Source organism: Trachemys scripta, chromosome 2, assembly GCF_013100865.1.
Source record: "Trachemys scripta elegans isolate TJP31775 chromosome 2, CAS_Tse_1.0, whole genome shotgun sequence".
In the NCBI taxonomy this organism is placed as follows: domain Eukaryota; kingdom Metazoa; phylum Chordata; order Testudines; family Emydidae; genus Trachemys; species Trachemys scripta.
Genome location: NC_048299.1, coordinates 168236870 through 168257391, shown reverse-complemented (window position 1 = coordinate 168257391; position 20522 = coordinate 168236870). Strand labels below are relative to the sequence as shown.

Sequence of the window (20522 nt, the reverse complement as noted above, 5' to 3'; positions counted from 1 at the left end):
GGCTCCATTTGCCCTGATAGTGTTTCTCCATTGTTGCAATGTCCTGGTGAAATCGCTCGCTGTGCTCGTCGCTCACTGCTCCGCAGTTCGGTGGAAAAAAATCTAGATGAGAGTGCAAAAAATGTATCTTTAGTGACATGTTGCAACCAAGGCTTTTGTATGCCTTGAGGAGGTTTTCCACCAACAACCTGTAGTTGTCTGCCTTGTTGTTTCCGAGAAAATTTATTGCCACTAACTGGAAGGCTTTCCATGCCGTCTTTTCCTTGCCATGCAATGCATGGTCAAATGCATCATCTCAAAGAAGTTCACGAATCTGAGGACCAACCTTCCTTTATCTTTGTCATAACTATAAAGGGAAGGGTAATAGCTGTCCTGTGTACAGTACTATAAAATCCCTCCTGGCCAGAGACTCCAAAATCCTTTTCCCTGTAAAGGGTTAAGAAGCTCAGGTAACCTGGCTGGCATCTGACCTAAAGGACCAATAAGGGGACAAGATACTTTCAAATCTTGGGGGGGGAAGGCTTTTGTTTGTGTTCTTTGTTTGGGAGTGTGTTTGTTCTCGGGACTGAGAGGGACCAGACATCAATCCAGGTTCTCCACATCTTTCTAAACAAGTCTCTCCTATTTCAAACTTGTAAGTAAATAGCCAGGCAAGGCATCTTAGTTTTCCTTTGTTTTCTCAACTTGTAAATGTACCTTTTACTAGAGTGTTTATCTTTGTTGGCTGTACTTTGAACCTGAGACTAGAGGGGAGTCCTCTGAGCTCTTTAAGTTTGATTACCCTGTAAGGTTAATTTCCATACTGATTTTACAGAGATGATTTTTACCTTTTTTTCTTTAATTAAAAGCTTTCTTTTTAGAACCTGATTGATTTTTCCTTGTTTTAAGATCCAAGGGGTTTGGATCTTGATTCACCAGGAGTTGGTGGGAGGAAGGAGGGGGAATGGTTAATTTCTCCTTGTTTTAAAATCCAAGGGGTTTGGATCTGTATTCACCAGGGAATTGGTGAAGGTTTTTTCAAGGTTTCCCAGGAATGGAATCCATTGAAATGGTGGCAGCAGAACCAGAGCTAAGCTGGTAGTTAAGCTTAGAAGTTTTCATGCAGGCCCCTACATTTGTACCCTAAAGTTCAAAGTGGGGATCCAGCCTTGACAATCTTAGCTTCACTTAACGTTGGAAATTTTCCATGGAGGTACTTGAAAGCTGCTTGTGTTTAGTCAAGGGCCTTGACAAAGTTCTTCATCAGACCCAGCTTGATGTGTAAGGGTGGTAACAAAATCTTCCTTGATTCAACAAGTGGTGGATGCTGAACACTTTTCCTCCCAGGCTCCAATGACTGTTGAAGTGGCCAATCTTTCTTGATGTAGTGGGAATCTCTTGCACGATTATCCCATTCGCAGAGAAAACAGCAGTACTTTGTGTATCCAGTCTGCAGACCAAGCAAGAAAGCAACAACCTTCAAATCGCCACAAAGCTGCCACTGCTCTTGGTCATAGTTTATGCACCTCAAAAGTTGTTTCATGTTGTCATAGGTTTCCTTCATATGGACTGCATGACCAACTGGAATTGATGGCAAAACATTGCCATTATGCAGTAAAACAGCTTTAAGACTCGTCTTGGATGAATCAATGAACAGTCTCCACTCATCTGGATCGTGAACGATGTTGAGGGCTGCCATCACACCATCGATGTTGTTGCAGGCTACAAGATCACCTTCCATGAAGAAGAATGGGACAAGATCCTGTTGACGGTCACGGAACATGGAAATCCTAACATCACCTGCCAGGAGATTCCACTGCTGTAGTCTGGAGCCCAACAGCTCTGCCTTACTCTTGGGTAGTTCCAAATCCCTGACAAGGACATTCAGTTCACCTTGTGTTATCAGGTGTGGTTCAGAGGAGGAGGATGGGAGAAAATTTGGGTCCTGTGACATTGATGGTTCAGGACCAAAAGTTTCATCCTCTTCCTCGTCTGACTCAAGTGAGAATGATTCTGGTGCATCAGGAACCGGCAGTCCTTCTCCGTGGGGTACTAGGCGTATAGCTGATGGAATGTTTGGATAATGCACAGTCCACTTTTTCTTCTTTGACACACCTTTCCCAACTGGAGGCACCATGCAGAAGTAACAATTGCTGGTATGATCTGTTGGCTCTCTCCAAATCATTGGCACTGCAAAAGGCATAGATTTCCTTTTCCTGTTCAACCACTGGCGAAGATTTGTTGCACAAGTGTTGCAGCATATGTGTGGGGCCCACCTCTTGTCCTGATCTCCAATTTTGCAGCCAAAATAAAGGTGATAGGCTTTCTTAACTATAGTGGTTATACTGCGCTTTTGTGATGCAAAAGTCACTTCACTACAAACAGAGCAGAAGTTACCTGCACTGTTCACACAAGTACAAGGCATCTCTGCTCACTTTGGCTAAACAGAAATGTGTCCCTTTTCAAAATCAAACACTGACAAATAAGAGAGCACGACACTGTATGATTTCTAGAGCTGATATAGGGCACTTTGTTCAGCAGAGTGATGTAAGCTTCGTTATGATTGCATCATCCATGACTTCTAGGAATAACATGATGCAATTCATATCATGTATGACGCAATACCAGCTTCAGATTGCATCATTCATTGTTTTGCCTAAAAAGCAAGTACTGTCCAAACCCAGTCATAGATTTATTCATAGATCCAGTCAAAGATGTATTTTAGTCATTTCTGGTTTAAATTGAGATCCCTTCCCTTTATAACTCACTTGTCCTCCGCCATTCCCAAGTCAAGGGTCGTATATACACTGACCCAATAGCATATCTTGAAAACTAGAGCCAATCAACAATTTTAAGCATCATTTTCATTCTCAGTGACCCAGAATTAGTAAAGTTTGACTACATTTATTTCAGAAGCATTTTCGCTGTAGAGCAGTGTTTTAGTCCAGGGAGTCTCTTAGATAATGGCAATCTCGAGAAACAAATTCATTTGGGAAAATAAGAAACCCATGGTTAAGCAATCTACTTTACAAAGGTCATGGCAAAAGGGAGGATTGGCTTTGCCAAACATTAAGCACTATTACAAAAAACAGTCAGACTAGAAATCTGACGGATAACACCAAATCCTAATTAGCACTCAGTCAAAATAGAACAGATTAGGCATTTAACCTGTTATCTCCCCATTGAAAATTTCTGCAATATTAAGCTTTTCATCCTGTTTTCTCCGATCTATTTTCCTTATTTTAATATCTGAATTTCAAGTTTTATTTTGACTATCGTTGAAGGGGTTTCTCCATCAGTAGTCAAAAAAAGTTCTCAAATTTCTTCATATCAGTCAATAGTCTGAAGGGAGTCACTCCCTTTCCGCCACCTTGCTATGGTAATTCTAGAAGAACTAGGAGATGAGTGATCAGTTCTATAGGACTTTTATAAGACACAGAGTTTTCAGGACAATCTAGTAAAAAAATCTAGGACAGAAATTTGGACCTAAACATGAGATAATGAAAGACTGATATCATCAACTGATATGAAGAAAGAGGGAGAAGAAGAGTAGGAGAGCATCAATCCCAATATGTGATTAAGACCACAAAGTTGAAGAAAGTGACCGGTAGCAAGCCTCCTCAATACAACATTAGGGATTTACACAGACCAATTTAGAATTGTGTGTTTGCATATATACCAAGTATTGTTATTTAAATTGTAAAACAAGGTTTATAAGATTTCTGTTTAAAAGAATGATCTTCATAAATAAAATTCAAAAAAGAAGAAAAATAAGTGATTCACATTTTCTGTTATATTTGAATAATAAACCCTGATTAAGAGGTCAACCCAATGCTAAATTGAGTCAACCACACAATCCACTTTATGGACTATTTATTGAAAAGGCATCAAACTTTGTCTGAGAAAGATCTATTGACTTGGTTTAAAAATTCACACTCACAACTTTGAGAAAGGTGTGGGTTGATGCTACACAATTAGCTATCATATATTCTATATTGCACATTCACAATATTAGATTTTCCTAATAAACATGACTTTTTCCCTCACAGAAGAAATGCATTGTTGAATGGACTTATACAAGTGTCTTTAAATAATGTGTGGTACATCACTTTTGAATGAAAATCTGTTATTTTCCTGCTGTCTTGTGACCACCAGCTAAAAGGTGAAAGCAAACCTGAAGAACGAATTTCAGTGCAGTTGAGTATTGTGCATGACATCACGAGGACAATCTGGGGCAGATAAACCCAGAAACAGAAGAGAGAATCACACGAAAACAAGATCTCCATGTGTCCTATAAACACCAAGCACACAAAGACTCTACATTAGTCTCCCGTGGAGGTCCCCTTGTTGACTTTAGAATGATGAGCACCCAAAGAACCTAGGCAAGCAGCAAAAAAAGCCAGCAGATGGTTCTAAATGAGAATAAGGCAGGTGACTAACTAGTCTGAGAGGAATAAAAATAAAATTGGAGCACTGCCATGGTGTTATCATTTTTTGTGGAGCCACCTGGAGGTGTTGCAGACTTATCTCTGAATGCCAAAAATGAGTAGTGCCCATCTGGCTAACCCTAATAAATTTCCTTCCTTCATTACGAGAATATAAAAGAATAGAATTCCCTTAGCTCTACTCACATGTTTTCAGCAGATCTATTTGTTTAAAATATTTATATGGGTCAGGCAGGGCTTCACAACAATTTCCTTTAAGTACAATAATGCCATAAGTTCACATTTAGAAGCACATACCATATCAGTGGCAATAGTAATTAGTAACTGTAGGAAGCATCAACACTTTATTTTTTAAAACACAGAACTTTGGATTTATATTTCCAAAATGATTTTAGGAGGATATGGTTAGCCAGTTCAAAAGACTAATGGTAATTCCCTGCACTACTACATAGGATGCATAGCTGAGGAAATCTGCCACATTTCTGAAGGAGGATGGACCATGTACAAACCAAGGGAAGAATGAGTCCGTAAGAATGTATTGTTACGCAATTCTCTACATTCCCTGCCTCCTATAAATCTTAGAAGAATTGATTGTACAATTTAAAACTATACATTTCTTCCAAGCAGTTTTCACTTGTGCAACTGACACTCACATAGAAGATAGCCATAAACGTCATTGATTTTAGTGAACGACAGTGTTGCTTTCCCACAAAGATAAATGTATTTTTCAACAAATTTTTCTTGTGTGTTGGACACATATAGATTTTTCACTGACTTTAAGCATGTACTGTATGCCCTCTCTTTCCATTATATTTATGACCACTGCAAGGATGTTTCTAATCTTAATTACTGCTGGAGTTCCCGTAGGTCTTCCTGAGTAGCCCAGCAAAGTAAATCCTTACAATATGTACTCTTGTTCTACAAAGGTGTCTGGTTATTAGAGCCCTCTTTCCCAATATCAGCCATACATCTGCTTTCTGGGTAAAATGTTAAGTTTAGGGCCTTCTCCTGCTTAAATCAACGTCAAAACTCCCATTAACTTCAGTAACGCATGGTCATGTTCTTAGCACGTTCATATTAAGAGTATGCCCTTGTTCCCTAACTCAGATAGATCATGTTGGCACTACAGGATGCAAAGGTACCAGGGGCGGACAAGTCCCATTAATTAAATCACACATCAACCAAACATTCTATCTACAAGAGCAGGTCACAAATGGATTTTTGTGGGGTGGTTGGTTTTGTTTATTTTTTCTCCCAAAATGGCTTTCATTTTCATCAAAAGTTTACTACAATTGTTTGGATTTTCATTGAAAACCCCAAACTTGAAAATGTTTCAGATTTTGGCGCAATAAATAAACAAACAAACGGTGGGGCGAGGAGGGGTAGCTGGGCAACTCCACAGGGATGACTTTTCCACCTGGGACAAATTACTTTTCTGAAAGGGGGAATAACCAATGCTTAAGCTGTACTGAATTTGTTCCATTAACTAATTAAGGTAACAATCATAATAATAATAGATATTTCAGTTATTCAGTGATTTTCATCTGTTAATCCCAAAGCACTTTATAAAGGAAGGTAAGTATCATTGGGGGAAATTTTCAAAGGCACAAAGGACAGTTAGGTGCATGACTCCTATCCCAATTGAAATTGGATGCCTAACTTCCATTTGTGCCTTTGAAAATCTGATCTGTTATCTCCATCTCACTGCTGGAGAAACCAAAGCATGGGGAGGTGAAAAAGTTTGCCAAAGTAACACATTAGCTTAGTGACAGAGACCAGACTAGAACACAACTCCCCTGACTCCTACTGTCCTGTCCTGTCCGGTCCATTTGAGCACATTGCCTCAAGGTAGTCTCAAGGTAATACTTATAGCTCACTTCAGCAGCTACTAGAACCTCAGTGAATTAAACAATTAAATTAAACAATATATGGCTGTTTTGTTTTATCCTCATCTGACACCCGAACATTGGCCTGAAGGAACGCACTCAAGTTCTCCCTTACTTCTCTACCCCATGCCTGATAGAAACAGAATTTTCAATTTTAAAAAGTTCATAATTTGCACTAAAACATAAAAGCAAGTGAGAAATTAATAATTTGCCTGCCCTGCCCACCTCCTAAAAGCACATGCAGAACTAGGATCGATATACGCTAATGAATCAGAATTCAGAGAAAGCAGAGAGCAATTAGGTCACCTAATCTATCTTTCCTGCTAGTCCTAAATTGTTCCCTAAAGTAGGGATTCTCAACCTTTTTCCTTCTGAGGCCCTCCCACAACATGCTATAAAAATTTCTTGGCCCACCTGTGCCACAACAACTGTTTTTCAGTAAATTAAAAGCCAGGGCCAGCGTTAGGGGGTAGCAAGCAGAGCACTTGCCAGGCCCACATGCTGTAGGAGGCCCCATGAAGCTAAGTTACTCGTCAGTGGGGCAGCAGAGCTTGGGATTTGGCTTTCTGCCCTGGGCCCCAGTGAATCTAATGCTGGCCCTGCTCTCTGGTTTATTTTGACTGACTCCCAGAAACCTACTCGCGGCCCCTGGGGGACTCAGACCCCTGGAGAGAACCGCTGTCCTAAAGCATGTGAAAATATTTTTATGTTATCACATGCCCCTCCAAATCACTGCAAATGATAGACATTCACATATCATAGTGGTTAGTGTGCATGTCTTTTTATTTTGAAAGATAATGTCTTCCTCAGAAATAGCATATGTTCCATGCTATATGGCAGTTAAGATTATTTTTAAAGTTGTCTCCTTAATTCAAACCAAACTACTCATCTTCCAAATGTAGTGTTATGTTGCTTAAGATAATCTAAATAAGAAACAGAAAAAAAAGATTACAACACTATGCAGGATAAATGTAACCTGCTCCCTGGTGAATGCACACACAATACAATGGGCATTTTGTATTAGAGGACTTCCTTTTTACCCTTAGGCAAGAACATCACAGTATAAGTTAAATATAACTGTCAGCATTACTGTTTATAATATGTTTGTTGTTGCTTTGCTCTTGGATAAGGTTAATAAAACAAGGAACCATTTCAGCATCTTGAAACTGTCTCTTGGTTTGGAGTTATTGTTTTCTTGAGAGGTCAGATCTAAGTTCAGTATGGAAAATTCCTAACTATTAATAAGTGGTCCAGAATAAAGTCACATTGTTTAACTGCCCCGTCCTTTAGCATAAAATAGCTCCTTGTGTCAGTGAAATATTGCCACATGTGACTTAATAGTCTCCCTGGTTAATATTTAATCAGCAAGCAATACAAAAAATAGATGTAGACATACACTAACCTAAATTTAAAGTAGGCACAGTCGTAGAATATTTCTAGTTATGTTGTAATATCATAGGAATATAATATAATATAATATAAATGTTCCATTTACAGTTGCCAGACATTATTCCACCTATACAGATGGTATTTTCACCTTTAGCTGGGCCACCAGAAAAGAAACTTACCAGCAAAGCAAAAGCTTGCCCCTAATTAAATCACATGTATAAAGGCCTCATCCAAAGCCCACTGTAGTCAATTAAAAGACTCCTATTATCTCAATTAAACTTTTAAAACACCATTGAATTCTATCATCTATTCAATTTTTATTCACACTAATTTTTCATTAATGGTGACATATGTTAAGAATCAAGACATCATCTAGTTTCAGAACCTTAAAAATAGGAGAGATTCAGTTCTCATTGCTGTATTTCTGTGGGTTCGTCAGTTCTTGACATGGCTACCTAGTTACTTAGGCAATGTGTACACTACCACGGGATCGACGCTGCTGTAATCAATGCACCAGGAGTCAATTTTGCAGGTCTAGTGAAGACCCACTAAATCGACAGCAGAGCACTCTCCTGTTGACTCCAGTACACTCCACCGGGAACGAGATGAGTAAGGTAAGTCGACGGGAGAACATCTCCCATCAACCCAGCACAGTGTAGACCGTAAGTCTACCTTAGCTATGTCGACTCCAGCTACATTATTCACATAGCTGGAGTAGCATAACTTAGGTTGACTTACTGTGGTAGTGGACATAGCCTTAGGGTCTGAACCAATTCAAGTCAACACAAAGGCTCCCATTGAAACTCCAGTCAAATCTCTATTTAGGCATTCAGCACCATCAGTATCTGTTACCACCCAGCAGAAAACAGTGTCAAAGCCTAATGAGCATAGAATAGGAAATTCATACCAAAACACTGTTGTCTCTTAAATGAAGCAAGATTCTTAGCTATGTAAGCACAGCAATTGTCAACTCGTGACAGGAAGGATGTTGTTTTTGTTGACTAAAACCTTGTATTCCATCTACAGTAGGCCATGATCTAAATTGAAAAAAGGTGTTTAAATACAGTTCCAACAAAACTTTATAAAACAGTTTGGCTGACCAGTGTGCGTCTTTCTGCACTCCAGGAAAATATCAAAAATGTTGAGGAGAAAAGAATGCCTTCTCTGTTGTATTGTCTCCTCTCTCCTCATGATATATGGATGACTGTCAACTGGAACTCCAGAAAGGGTTGGAGGTGGAGCTGGGGCAAGGGTGAAAAACAGATGAAATGCTTCTTTCATCCGAGAACCCAGAGCAGCAAGTGAAAAACTCAGAAGGAGATAATACTGCTATATCCTGTAAGATGTCACTCTTGGTCTCCTCTTCAGCAGCTACTCAGAGAAACAGAAGGCAATGGCTATGCAGCTGCAGTAAGGACAATGCTGCCAGACAGACAGGCACTAGCAGAGAAGCAGCTGTTCCTAAAGGTTCCTGTCTCCATGAAGGAGGCAAGTGCTTTCATCAGAGATTCTTGAGATCCACAATGACAAAAGGTGGAGTGACTTCCAAACTCTGCTTCCACCAATCCTCATCTCATGGCAAAGAGAATAGTGGTAGGAAAATTCGGAAAGAAGCTTGCACTACACCTCTACTCCGATATAACGTGACCCGATATAACACAAATTTGGATATAACGCGGTAAAGCAGCGTTCCGGGGGGATGGGGCTGTGCACTCCGGTGGATCAAAGCAAGTTCGATATAACGCGGTTTTACCTATAACGTGGTAAGATTTTTTGGCTCCCGAGGACAGCATTATATAGGGGTAGAGGTGTATTTTCCTCCTACTTAGCCCTCTGTCACAGCGTCACAGGTCCGATGCTCTGGAACTGCTCTGTATGAAGCCAGACAGGCCTCTGGGGTAGCATGACACCCCTCAGGGCACGCTGTCCAGGGCAAGAAGCCTTTTTGGCTATGGCCTTCTTGGATCTGACATCAGAGCATTCAGCACCCCTGTTGTCACCATGCACTTCCCGCAGCGGGTCCACCTGGATGGGACCCCTAGGGAAACTGGAAGGGCCCTGCACCTCAACTTCACAGTCAGCAGTGACTCTCAGCCAGCATGTAAAACAGAAGGTGTATTAGTTGACAGGAACACAGTGTAGAACAGAGCTTGTTAGAACAGAAAGCAGGACCATTCACCAAAGACCATCTTGGGGGAACCCAGGGCCTGGTCCCCCCTGGGTGCCTCCTCCGGCTTCCCAACAGGATACTGACCCGCTTCCAGCGGCCCAACCTCTGACATGCCCACTGCCTCTCTTCTAGTCTTTTTCTTGCTTCCTGGGCAATGTGTCACCTGGTCGCATCCACCTCCTGGTTCTCAGGTTACGAAGGACACCGTCCATTGCTTACGTGCAGGCAGCTTGAGCAGTCTCACCTGCCCCTGGGGGTCTCAGCAAAAGTCACACACCCTTATTCCCACTACCTAGGCATTGGTGTAATACACCAGGAAACTGAGGTACACGCAGTATTCATGCAAAACAGTAAGACTCACATACATACAACACAACAAGGGGAAAAACCCCTTCATCACACCCTCTCCTGTGAGTGTTTCTGCATGCAGAGGTGATCCAGCCCAACATTAAAGCCTTCTTTAAAAAGTGTGTTAAAAACTAATTATACTGGAACCAGGTTTAAACACTGTTTTTAAACTCAGCTGCTAGCCCACTGTCTATGAGGCTATGAAACAATGTTGAGTAAGATGTAGATGAGCTACACACTATTGCTTAGGAATCATGAATGATTCCCATAAGTTCATCCAGCTATGATTGTTGCTATGATAGTCTGTATGACTCACCTAGTTTTTAACATGCTGTTGGTTCACCCTCTGCTTAATAGAAGTCCATGTAGCTGAAACGTTTAGAGCGATGCCCATAACTTGTACTAAACAAATATATAGTCATAATTTTAAAATTAAATTTACATTGACTTTTTTTAACATAATACAAGAAGGCTTTAGTGTTTTAGCATAATTCCCCATTTTTGATAGTGTGCCTCTTTTCTGTTGACTCAGTGAATTGAAAACTAATGCAATACTAGGTATGTCTTCTCCCATCAACATGCAAGTAATTCAGGCATTTGTCTTCCATTCTTCTAATGTGAGGTACAAGCATAAAGAGCTCTTCATTCCATAAGGAGAAAAATCAAACCTGATGACTTACACAAATAGTGTATATACACAGTATGCTGAAGCAAAGTGGATCTATTTAAAGAGTCTCTACTGTAATTCATATTCCATCCCAAACTGCTAACCAGGCAGAGAAAATACCTTTACAAGGGCAAATGTATTAATCCAAAGTGCAGTAGTCAATAAGGAGATAAGCAAGGCAGGTTTTCCAACTGAGAGTTCATTCCACTCCCTTCCACCAGTATCAGAAGTTGGAAACATATAAAGATTCACAAGCAGTAGAATGGCTCTGTCAACAAGGCTCGAATAATCACAATATCTATTTCAATAAAGTCAGTCTCATGGCAATATAAAACTTCACAAGGCAAAATAAAAACAAAATGAGATTCCACTGCTGAACGTTTCCAGTTTGTTTTCTTTTATTTCAGTCTTTTTAGTAAACTTATTTATCGTATTTCTTAACTATTCAGTTCATATTTCATTAGAACCTGCAATTTACAACAGGTTGGCAGGTGGCTGTACCTCCACAGAGCCCCATTGACTTTAATAACGCTCTGAACCAGTTAAGGAGTCTTCCTGTACGTTGTAAATTGCAGGATCAGGGCCTTAATATTCACTTTTTAAAAATAATTCAGAAAATATATCTTCATGCATTGTGTAAGCAATTTCCCATGAGCAAAATATAACAATTTCCCATAAAATATTCCCCAGTTTTAAACTCTGATGGGGAAAACACGGTTACCACAGATAGAGTGGCAGTGTTATAAATATTCTGTTTGGATTATTGAAATATTTGTCATGTTTGCATTAAAGAAACTGCCGAATTACACTTCTGGCCTATCTAGGGAGGATAAAAACTATAATAAGAAATATGATTTTCTTCAAATCAGAGAGTTCCCAAGTGGAAGTCATAACGTGCTGCTAGAAATTACGCTGTTGAGAAAAGGTCCATCAGGTATTTTATAAAATTATTCAAAGTAAAGTTCCATCTACACTATTAAACACAGGCCAAGATATAATATGAGTTGGTCTTACCTGTATCAATGGGACCAAGTCTTGTTCTAATTACATGAAGCAACTGTACTTTGGTTCTATAACAGGTCAAGGCTAGAGCATAGTGTGGTCTCATTCATCCATGCAAGTTCAAATTGTTATAGCATGGTCACGACAATATTGTTTTTAAACATGTTTGAACACTGTCAAACTTAACATGTTAAAGGGGCCTTATAGCTCTTTAGTTTCCTCAAAGCAGGGCCAACCCAGTGATGTGTGAGGTCCCAACCAAAGCAGAGAAAGATTATAAGAAATAGAGCCAGAAGTCATTTGTCCTTCTGGTCCTGCTGTCAAAGCGTGAAGAAAAGTCTGAAGTAATTGCAATACAAATAATAATAATAGTTTCCTCTACCTTTGTACCTGCTACTGGAAAAGATAATACATCTTAACCCATGAGTTCCAAGACTCCCAAAATAGATGCTTGTCTTATTTGTCCGTAATGCTAGTCCTGCATCAAACCCTATAGGGCTTGATGAACACTGATTTGCTTCCTCCAGGAACAGCACAGAGAATGAAACACCCTAGAAGACCTTTTGCTTGAAAGGCTTCCAGGAAACAACCCACTTTAATCATCTCAGAGAACTCTTCTATGGCCCCAGATGCCAGAAAACAATATTTACTTCCAATGCCAGCATTAGTGAAAAATATGAGAGGAACTCAACATACTTATCTTTACAAAAAAGCAACTGTACTTGGAGACATTTTCTTGACAAAACAAAAACAAAAAGAACACATTTCCAGCCAAGATAAATGTCCCTTGCTGGCTGACAAAAGATACAGTAGGCCAAGAAAAGCAGAATATAACATCAAAGAATCCATCCTTTATTATTAATGAAGTGCACTTAGTGTCATTATGCCTTGGGCTCCCTATGATACAAGTACAATCAATAAACATTGCATTTCTTTATGTACTAGAACAATCTGAGCTAAAGAGTAAGATTTGCCTCTTGCTTTTTCTTTATAACCATTTGGGGAACTGCAGTCTGTGACATGTTTAAGAATCAACTTCCACACACAGCCTGCAGGCTCAATCACCAGGGGTTTTGAAATGAGAAGTGAGAACAATAAGACGACCAGGGTCAAATGAACAGAGGAGATAATAAGGAAAAAAAGTAAATCACTTTAATAACGAGAAGTCAGACCTTGTAAGGCTTTAAACAGTATTCATTTAAAATCAATAAAAAATACTACACAGGCAGTCTGGGAAAAGAAATCAGAATAAGTATGTTTCCCTATCCTTAGTGCAAGTCTTAGTTCAACCAAAATGGATTTTTCCATTAATTATAGCTTGGATATTATAGTAATTGACTAAAAAAAAAAAATGCATGAATAAAATGTCTATACCACAGTGAGAGAGAGAGTTTAGATTTCACCGACCTTCCTGAAAAAAGGACTGGATGGGAAAGGAAGAGAATAAACTACACTGTAAACACGAACAGCAAAAACATATAGAAATTCCCACCCAATCTTTCTTCACCAAGCAGCATCCCCCTCCCTGTTCATAATGCACTTCCTCCGTGATACCACGGCTAACGTGCCAATGTAAGAAACAGGTAGCTTTTCATATTTAAAATAACTTCCATATAGATTAGATATTTGACCATTTCCTGGTCACCTCCTATTTTGAGATCTGTATGCTGTATCTATCCATCTGTAGATCATGAACTCCACAAGGAAGGGACTTTGTCTTCTTTTATGTTTGTAATGGCTCAGTACCCACTGACAGCCATTAATAAGTTAAAATAAAAGTGAATGAATGCCAACATTTCTAGAAAGATATGCTTTACAATGAAAGCAAAAGAAAAAGCACTAAGCTATATAGTATGGTGCTTAGAAACTTTAGTGATGGAAGCACTATAAATACCCTTCCAGACCCAAGAAATAAAAATAAAAAGTTCAAAATGAAATACAAAATTTTTATTGTAAACATGGATTAAAATTTTACAAAAAATCTTGAACTGGTTATTTTCACTCTGCATCTGATTTTATAGATTCTAAAAAACATAGACCCATCACACGGCAGCATCTCCAAAAGAGATAAAAGGAAAATAAGTGTGCAAATCACTTGCATAAAAATTGTAAGTTATAGGTAAGAAAAATTCTAAGAAGCAAGGAAAAACAAAATAAGGCTACATCTACACTACAGGGGGGGGTCGATTTAAGATACGCAAATTCAGCTACGTGAATAGCATAGCTGAATTCGATGTATCGCAGCCGACTTACCCCACTGTAGGGACGGCGGCAAAATCGACCTCTGCGGCTTCCTGTCAACGGCGCTTACTCCCACCTCCGCTGGTGGAGTAAGAGCGTCGATTCGGGGATCGACTGTCACGTCCCGACGGGACGCGATAAATCAATCCCCGAGAGGTCGATTTCTACCCGCCGATTCAGGCGGGTAGTGTAGACCCAGCCTAAGTATAATGCCAGAAATTGATGTCAAGATAGATCTTGGAAGCATACTTGGGAAAAAAAATACCCCACACCCCAACGTTTCTGAAGCAGAAAGTCTCAATTCTCTCCAATGTTCCCTAGAGAATCCTACATTAAATTCTAACTGCTGTATCTGTTATGGTTTGTCAGTCAATCACTTACTGATTGAGGCGGGCAAACAGGGGCGGGCAAACTTTTTGGCCTGAGGGCTGCATTGGGTTTCGTAAATTGTATGGAGGGCTGGTTAGGGGAGGGTCGTGGCCCGGCCCCAGCTCCTATCTGCCCCCCCCCCCCCCATTCCCTGATGGCCCCTCTGGGACCCTGCCCTATCCACATACCCCTGCTCCCTGTCCCTTGACCGCTCCCAGACCTCAACTGCCCCATCCAACCCCTCCTCTCATTTCTGACTGCCCCCGGAACCCCTGCCCCTGACTGCTCCCAGCCGGCCCATCCAACCCCCCCCTCCTGCCCCCTTACCACGCTGCCTGGAGCACTGGTGGCTGGCGGCGCTTCAGCTGCGCCGCCCGGATGGAGCAGGGCCATGCCGCCGCCACCACACAGCACAGAGCACTGGGTCAGGCCAGGCTCTGAAGCTGCGCTGCCCCAGGTGCTCACAGCCCGCCGCCCACAGCATTGCACCGGTGGCGGAGTGAGTGAACTGAGACTGCGGGGGAGGGGGAGAGGGGGAAGTAGGGGAGGGGTCGGGGGCTAGCCTCCAGGACCAGGAGCTCGGAGGCTAGGCAGGACACTCCCATGGGCTGGATGTGGCCCACGGGCCGTAGTTTGCCCACCTCTGACTTAGAACCAGATTCTGCTATCCTTTCTCATGTTGAGAAGTCACTTATTCATCAAGTAGTTTCTTTGATTTTAATAGGACCATTTGATGAGAAAGATACAAATCAACATGAGTAAATGTGGCAGAATCTGTCCCTTACCTATGTACCTCCACTACCCTGAATCCCATTATAAATAATAATGTATTTGATAAAGTATTAGGGATGAAGAAATCATTAACGCTATAAGAAGGCCAAAGGCAGGAGTCTGGCATGGTACTCCAAATATGAAAACAGACTTAGTTTTCTATTTTAAAAGAAGAAGCTGAGACAGTGTGTTCCTGAAGGCAAGAATACTCATTCTAAATGGCTGATAGCTGAGGAAAAGGAGTAGTAGAAAGCTCAATTTCTGTGTGAATTTAAATACTTACTTGCATCAAGAGGTGTCCTCTTCTCAGTTCTAATTCCTTTGTCCGTAAGCTTTGGTCAGCCTACTGTTCTGGTCTTGCCTTTCCTTCAGAAGGTTTGAGACACAAATTCAGTATCATCTGCGGATAAAAGCCTAGGGAGAGAAGAAGAAGAAAAAAAGTCGTCCTTTTTGAGGTGATAGTGAATATATAGAGCAGGCCTGCACAACATGTGGCCCAGGGACCGCATGCGGCCCATGTGGGCTCACTGTGCGGCCCGCGTGAGGTGAGTAGGTGGGCTCACTGTGCGGCCTGCGGGGGTTGAGTAGGCAAGTGGCGGGTGAGGGGGGGGCCAAGGAGGCGAGTGGGCAATGGTGGCGGGTGAGTAGGCAAGCCGAGGGGGTGGGGACTGAGGAGGCGAGTGGGCGGGCAGTGGCGGGGGTGCAGGTGAGCTGGCGGTGGGGGAGAGGGGTTGAGGAGGCAAGCAGGGACTTGATGGCTGGTCTGGTCTACTGATCTGGTCTGGCTCCCATCCCCTCTCCAAGGGTTGCAGCTATCTGTAGGTGCTGCCTTCCATGCCTTCCTCATTCATTCAACAGGGCAATTGATTACAAAGTGGGGGGAAGATCTTATTCTACTTCTAGCTAAAAGGCATTTTTCTTTTACCTTAATTATACTACCTTAGGAGCCCACTATAACATATTACAAAGGTTCAATACTGCTGTTTTTTAAATTAAAGGAGATATCCTATCTCCTAGAACTGGAAGGGACCTTGAAAGATCATTGAGTCCAGCCCCCTATCTTCACTAGCAGGACCAAGGACTGATTTTTGTCCCAGATCCCTAAGTGGCCCCCTCAAGGATTGAGCTCACAACCCTGGGTTTAGCAGGCCAATGCTCAAATCACTGAGCTATCCCTCCCCCCCTTCCTCAGTGGTGCTGGGGAAGGAGGGTTTGTTTCCGCGGGGCGGGCGGCGCTGAGGGAGGGAGTTTCGGGGGGTCTGGGCAGTGCTGGGGCTTGTTTCCGCGGGGCAGGCGGCACTGTGGGGGGTGTTGTGTTTCGGGGGGGCTGGGTAGCGCTGGGGAGGGGGGTTCGGCAAGGCCGGGGGGGTTCAGCCCTCAGCTGTTTTCTTTGGAGTAATATGGCCCTCGCCGCTTTACAAGTTGTGCAGGCCTGATATAGAGAGTATTACCCACACCCGTCTACCCTTATGCTTCTGAGAGACTTCCCAGACCCTCAGGAATTTCTACTAAATTGCATGTCTTCCACTAATGTCCTGACTGTGGATACTGCAGGTTCCATGGCCACAGGCATTGCAGTCATGAAAGGTGATATTGTATAGAATAGTGAAAGAATACCAATTCCAGAAAGACTGCAAATAAGTTATTGCTGGAAGTCTATTGTTATTATAATTTCCTGAATGTATGGAATACAATATATTGCTGATTTTTTTTAAATAAAATGAAGTTTTGATCCTGGTTGTGGGTCAGATACTGGTTGTGGGTCAGATGACAGAAAAGTATCACACTTTTTGATTTTCTCATTGTAGGTGGGCGTAGTACTGTCTGGTCTGCCTAGAGAATCACTGAATCAACTAGAGCATGAAAATATGGTCCCTGAAACTCATCAGCTACACCTATAGGAAATGGATGCCAACAAACAGGACAAAAGCCTGGAGAGAAACATATCATAGAGTAACGTCCATGGCAAAAGTGAAGCTTTTTAAAAAAAATTGTATAGCAAGAGTTTTTTTAAACTGCAATCACGGCAGCATTTTTTAAAGATTTGTGATCCTACTTGTGATTAACTTCTGGGTCAGATATTCTGAGTGAGCCAAGAATAAAGTGGTGGCTCTGAGCCACAGCAAAATTCAAATTCAGTCACTCTGAAATAAAGTATCATTTCTTGTTTTCCAGAACTATAGTTTGCTTTCTATTCTAAATCTCAACATCAGCTAAAATAGGAAGAAAAATGAAACTAACTAAATATGTTAGCTTGGCTGAATGACAACTATGGAAAAATATGACGATAGCATAAATCACCAAGGAGAGAGAGAAATCGTTTATAGATTGTCTCTGAAGGATATAACTAGAGGTAATGCGATTAAATTAGAAAAGGAGACGGTTTAGGCTAAATATGAGAAAACATTCCCTAACGGTGAGATCTGTTATACAGGGGAATATTCTCCTCAAGGGAAGGGAAGGTTATTTATGACTGGACAAAACACTAAAAAGTATAACATAGAAAACAGTTCTGAATTGATGCAGTGACAGACTAGAATACCTAACAAGCCAAGTCCATCTCCGATTTCTATAATTAAGTTTGTCATCAAGATTTCATTATGCCAAATGACTATGCAATGAAAATACCCTCATTGCCTGCAGGGTTTCTGTCCACAAAAAATATCTGAAACAATACCAGTATTAAGGTTAGTGGTATCTCTCAGATTTGGTATAACTATTACAAAGTGTCAAATATCAGGGGGTAGCCGTGTTAGTCTGAATCTGTAAAAAGCAACAGAGGGTCCTGTGGCACCTTTAAGACTAACAGAAGTACTGGAGCATAAGCTTTCGTGGGTGAATGCCCACTTCATTAGACACAAGTAATGGAAATTTCCAGAGGCAGGTATAAATCAGTATGGAGATAACGAGGTTAGTTCAATCAGGGAGGGTGAGGTGCTCTGCTAGCAGTTGAGGTGTGAACACCAAGGGAGGAGAAACGGCTTCTGTAGTTGGATAGCCATTAAACAATTAAACATTAAGTCTTTGTTTAATCCTGATCTGATGGTGTCAAATTTGCAAATGAACTGGAGTCTGGTCCTGAAGTTTTTTTGCTGTAAGATGGCTACCTTTACATCTGCTATTGTGTGGCCAGGGAGGTTGAAGTGTTCTCCTACAGGTTTTTGTATATTGCCATTCCTGATATCTGACTTGTGTCCATTTATCCTCTTACGTAGTGACTGTCCAGTTTGGCCAATGTACATAGCAGAGGGGCATTCCTGGCACATGATGGCATATATAACATTGGTGGACGCAGGTGAATGAGCCGGTGATGTTGTAGCTGATCTGGTTAGGTCCTGTGATGGTGTTGCTGGTGTAGATATGTGGCCAGAGTTGGCATCGAGGTTTGTTGCATGGGTTGGTTCCTGAGTTAGAGTTGTTATGGTGCGGTGCGTGGTTGCTGGTGAGAATATGCTTAAGGTTGGCAGGATGTCTGTGGGCGAGGACTGGAGGTGACAAATGGACTGAAGGTGAAAAATCCATTGCTATCTACATACTGCACAGACCACAGTGAGAGATTATGCCATACACTATCAAAGAAACTGAGGAACCACCTGATCAGCATCCTATACAGCAAACAGAAGAACATCAAGAAAGAGCTCTCCAACCTGGAGACTTTCTGATGAAGTGGGCATTCACCCACGAAAGCTTATGCTCCAATACTTCTGTTAGTCTTAAAGGTACTACAAAGTGAGCATCCTTAAGGATTACAAATATGCTAATATATATCTTCTGATGTCCTGAGTTCCAGTTTAATCCTTTCACCACAAAACCATCTCTAGCACTTTTAATTCAAGGATTGCAAAGCACTTGACAGACATCAAGACCCAGTTAATTTCCTGCAGAAATGCCTGTGCCATGGGAAAACCTACTTTGGTGCAAGATTTTAAGAGTCCAATCTTCAGCACATATTCACTTAAAAGAGACAGTGATGGTAGCTTCATGGTAAGGGTATGGGGCAGGGCCATGGAAGCTAGGAGTTCAAGCCCCTGCTCATGGTTTCCAATAAACAAATGCCGGCACTTTGAAAGGGATATAAAGCTTCATGCTTCAGGTTGTAATCCAATCTTTGAAGATTAGGTTTTAGGGAGGAGATTTTGAAATAGTTGGTTTCATGGGAGGAGATTCTCCCACATTTGACTTCTTTGGGGTTTCACACATTTTCCTCTGAAGCTGGCCATTGTTGGAGCCAGTAAATTGAACAAGATGGACCACAAGTCTAACCCAGCACATTACAGAACAATTAAAAAATAAAAAAACCAAAAAGGCAAGCAGGAAAAAGCGTGATCAGCATCCTGCAATAGGCTTCATACATAAATAGAACTTCTCCTGTGTTTGGAAGATGTAAGAGTTTTCTCTTGTTATTTCTTCCATTGTAAAAAGTTTAGGGTGGGATTTTCAGAAGTGCCTATGTGATTTAGGATCAAAACTACTATTGAAACTCAAAGGTGCTTGTGCTCCTAAGTCACTTAAGTGCTTCTGAAAGCCACCCCCACCCCCATTCAGTTCTGTTTCTGTAGGCAATTACAGGGATATAGAGAAATTACTAATTTTAGAAACAGAGTTATTCAGAACACCCATTTGTTATGAGGAAATAATCCTACCCAGTGTAGGCAACAGAAAAACACTTTTTAAATTATAATCAACTATGATAATATTGGCTGAGAGCCAAATTCTGCCTTGATTTGCATTCCTAATTTTCAATGGGTGATATAGAATCCAAACAAGGGCAGAACCTAACTCTGAGTGGAACTGTCTATCATTGCGATCAAGAAGCAAGAGTGATTAAGATTTAGGAGAATCAGAGCAGCAGCAGGAGGGAAAAGAGGTTATCAAGTTTTTAGAAGTTGAAAAACAGTAATTAAAAAAGATGATAATATCATGACAATCAATTATCATTCCAACCCCAAAAGAAAAATAATCAACATGAATAACAATATAACAGGAAAGCACATGCTCTCTCAAAGTGTTGAGTGCCATGTCATAAAGCTGAAATGATATACCGAAAAGAATAATTTAGGCAGCATATGACAAAGCTACAAATATGCCCTGGAGAATGTAACAGCTGTTCCATTTCACACAGTTCTATAGTCTCGGCAGGTATTTTGTTCAAATTCATTTTTCTGCTACTACAGATTTAGAATATTATCAAGTACGCCAGATGCTTATGTTATTACATCATTCTCAAATTGCTCATTTATCTTAAGATATAAGGC

At 41.1% G+C, this 20522-nt stretch overlaps 1 protein-coding gene across 1 annotated transcript in view; it reads right to left on the bottom strand.

Annotated features, from left to right (window-relative positions):
* FARS2 (phenylalanyl-tRNA synthetase 2, mitochondrial) overlaps positions 1-20522 on the bottom strand; it is a 114229-nt gene that overhangs the window by 87172 nt on the left and 6535 nt on the right. The window contains exon 3 of the mRNA XM_034762257.1: positions 15551-15681. Coding sequence (XP_034618148.1) covers positions 15551-15556 — 6 coding nt within the window. The 5' untranslated portion in view covers positions 15557-15681. The remainder of the gene's footprint in view (positions 1-15550; positions 15682-20522) is intronic.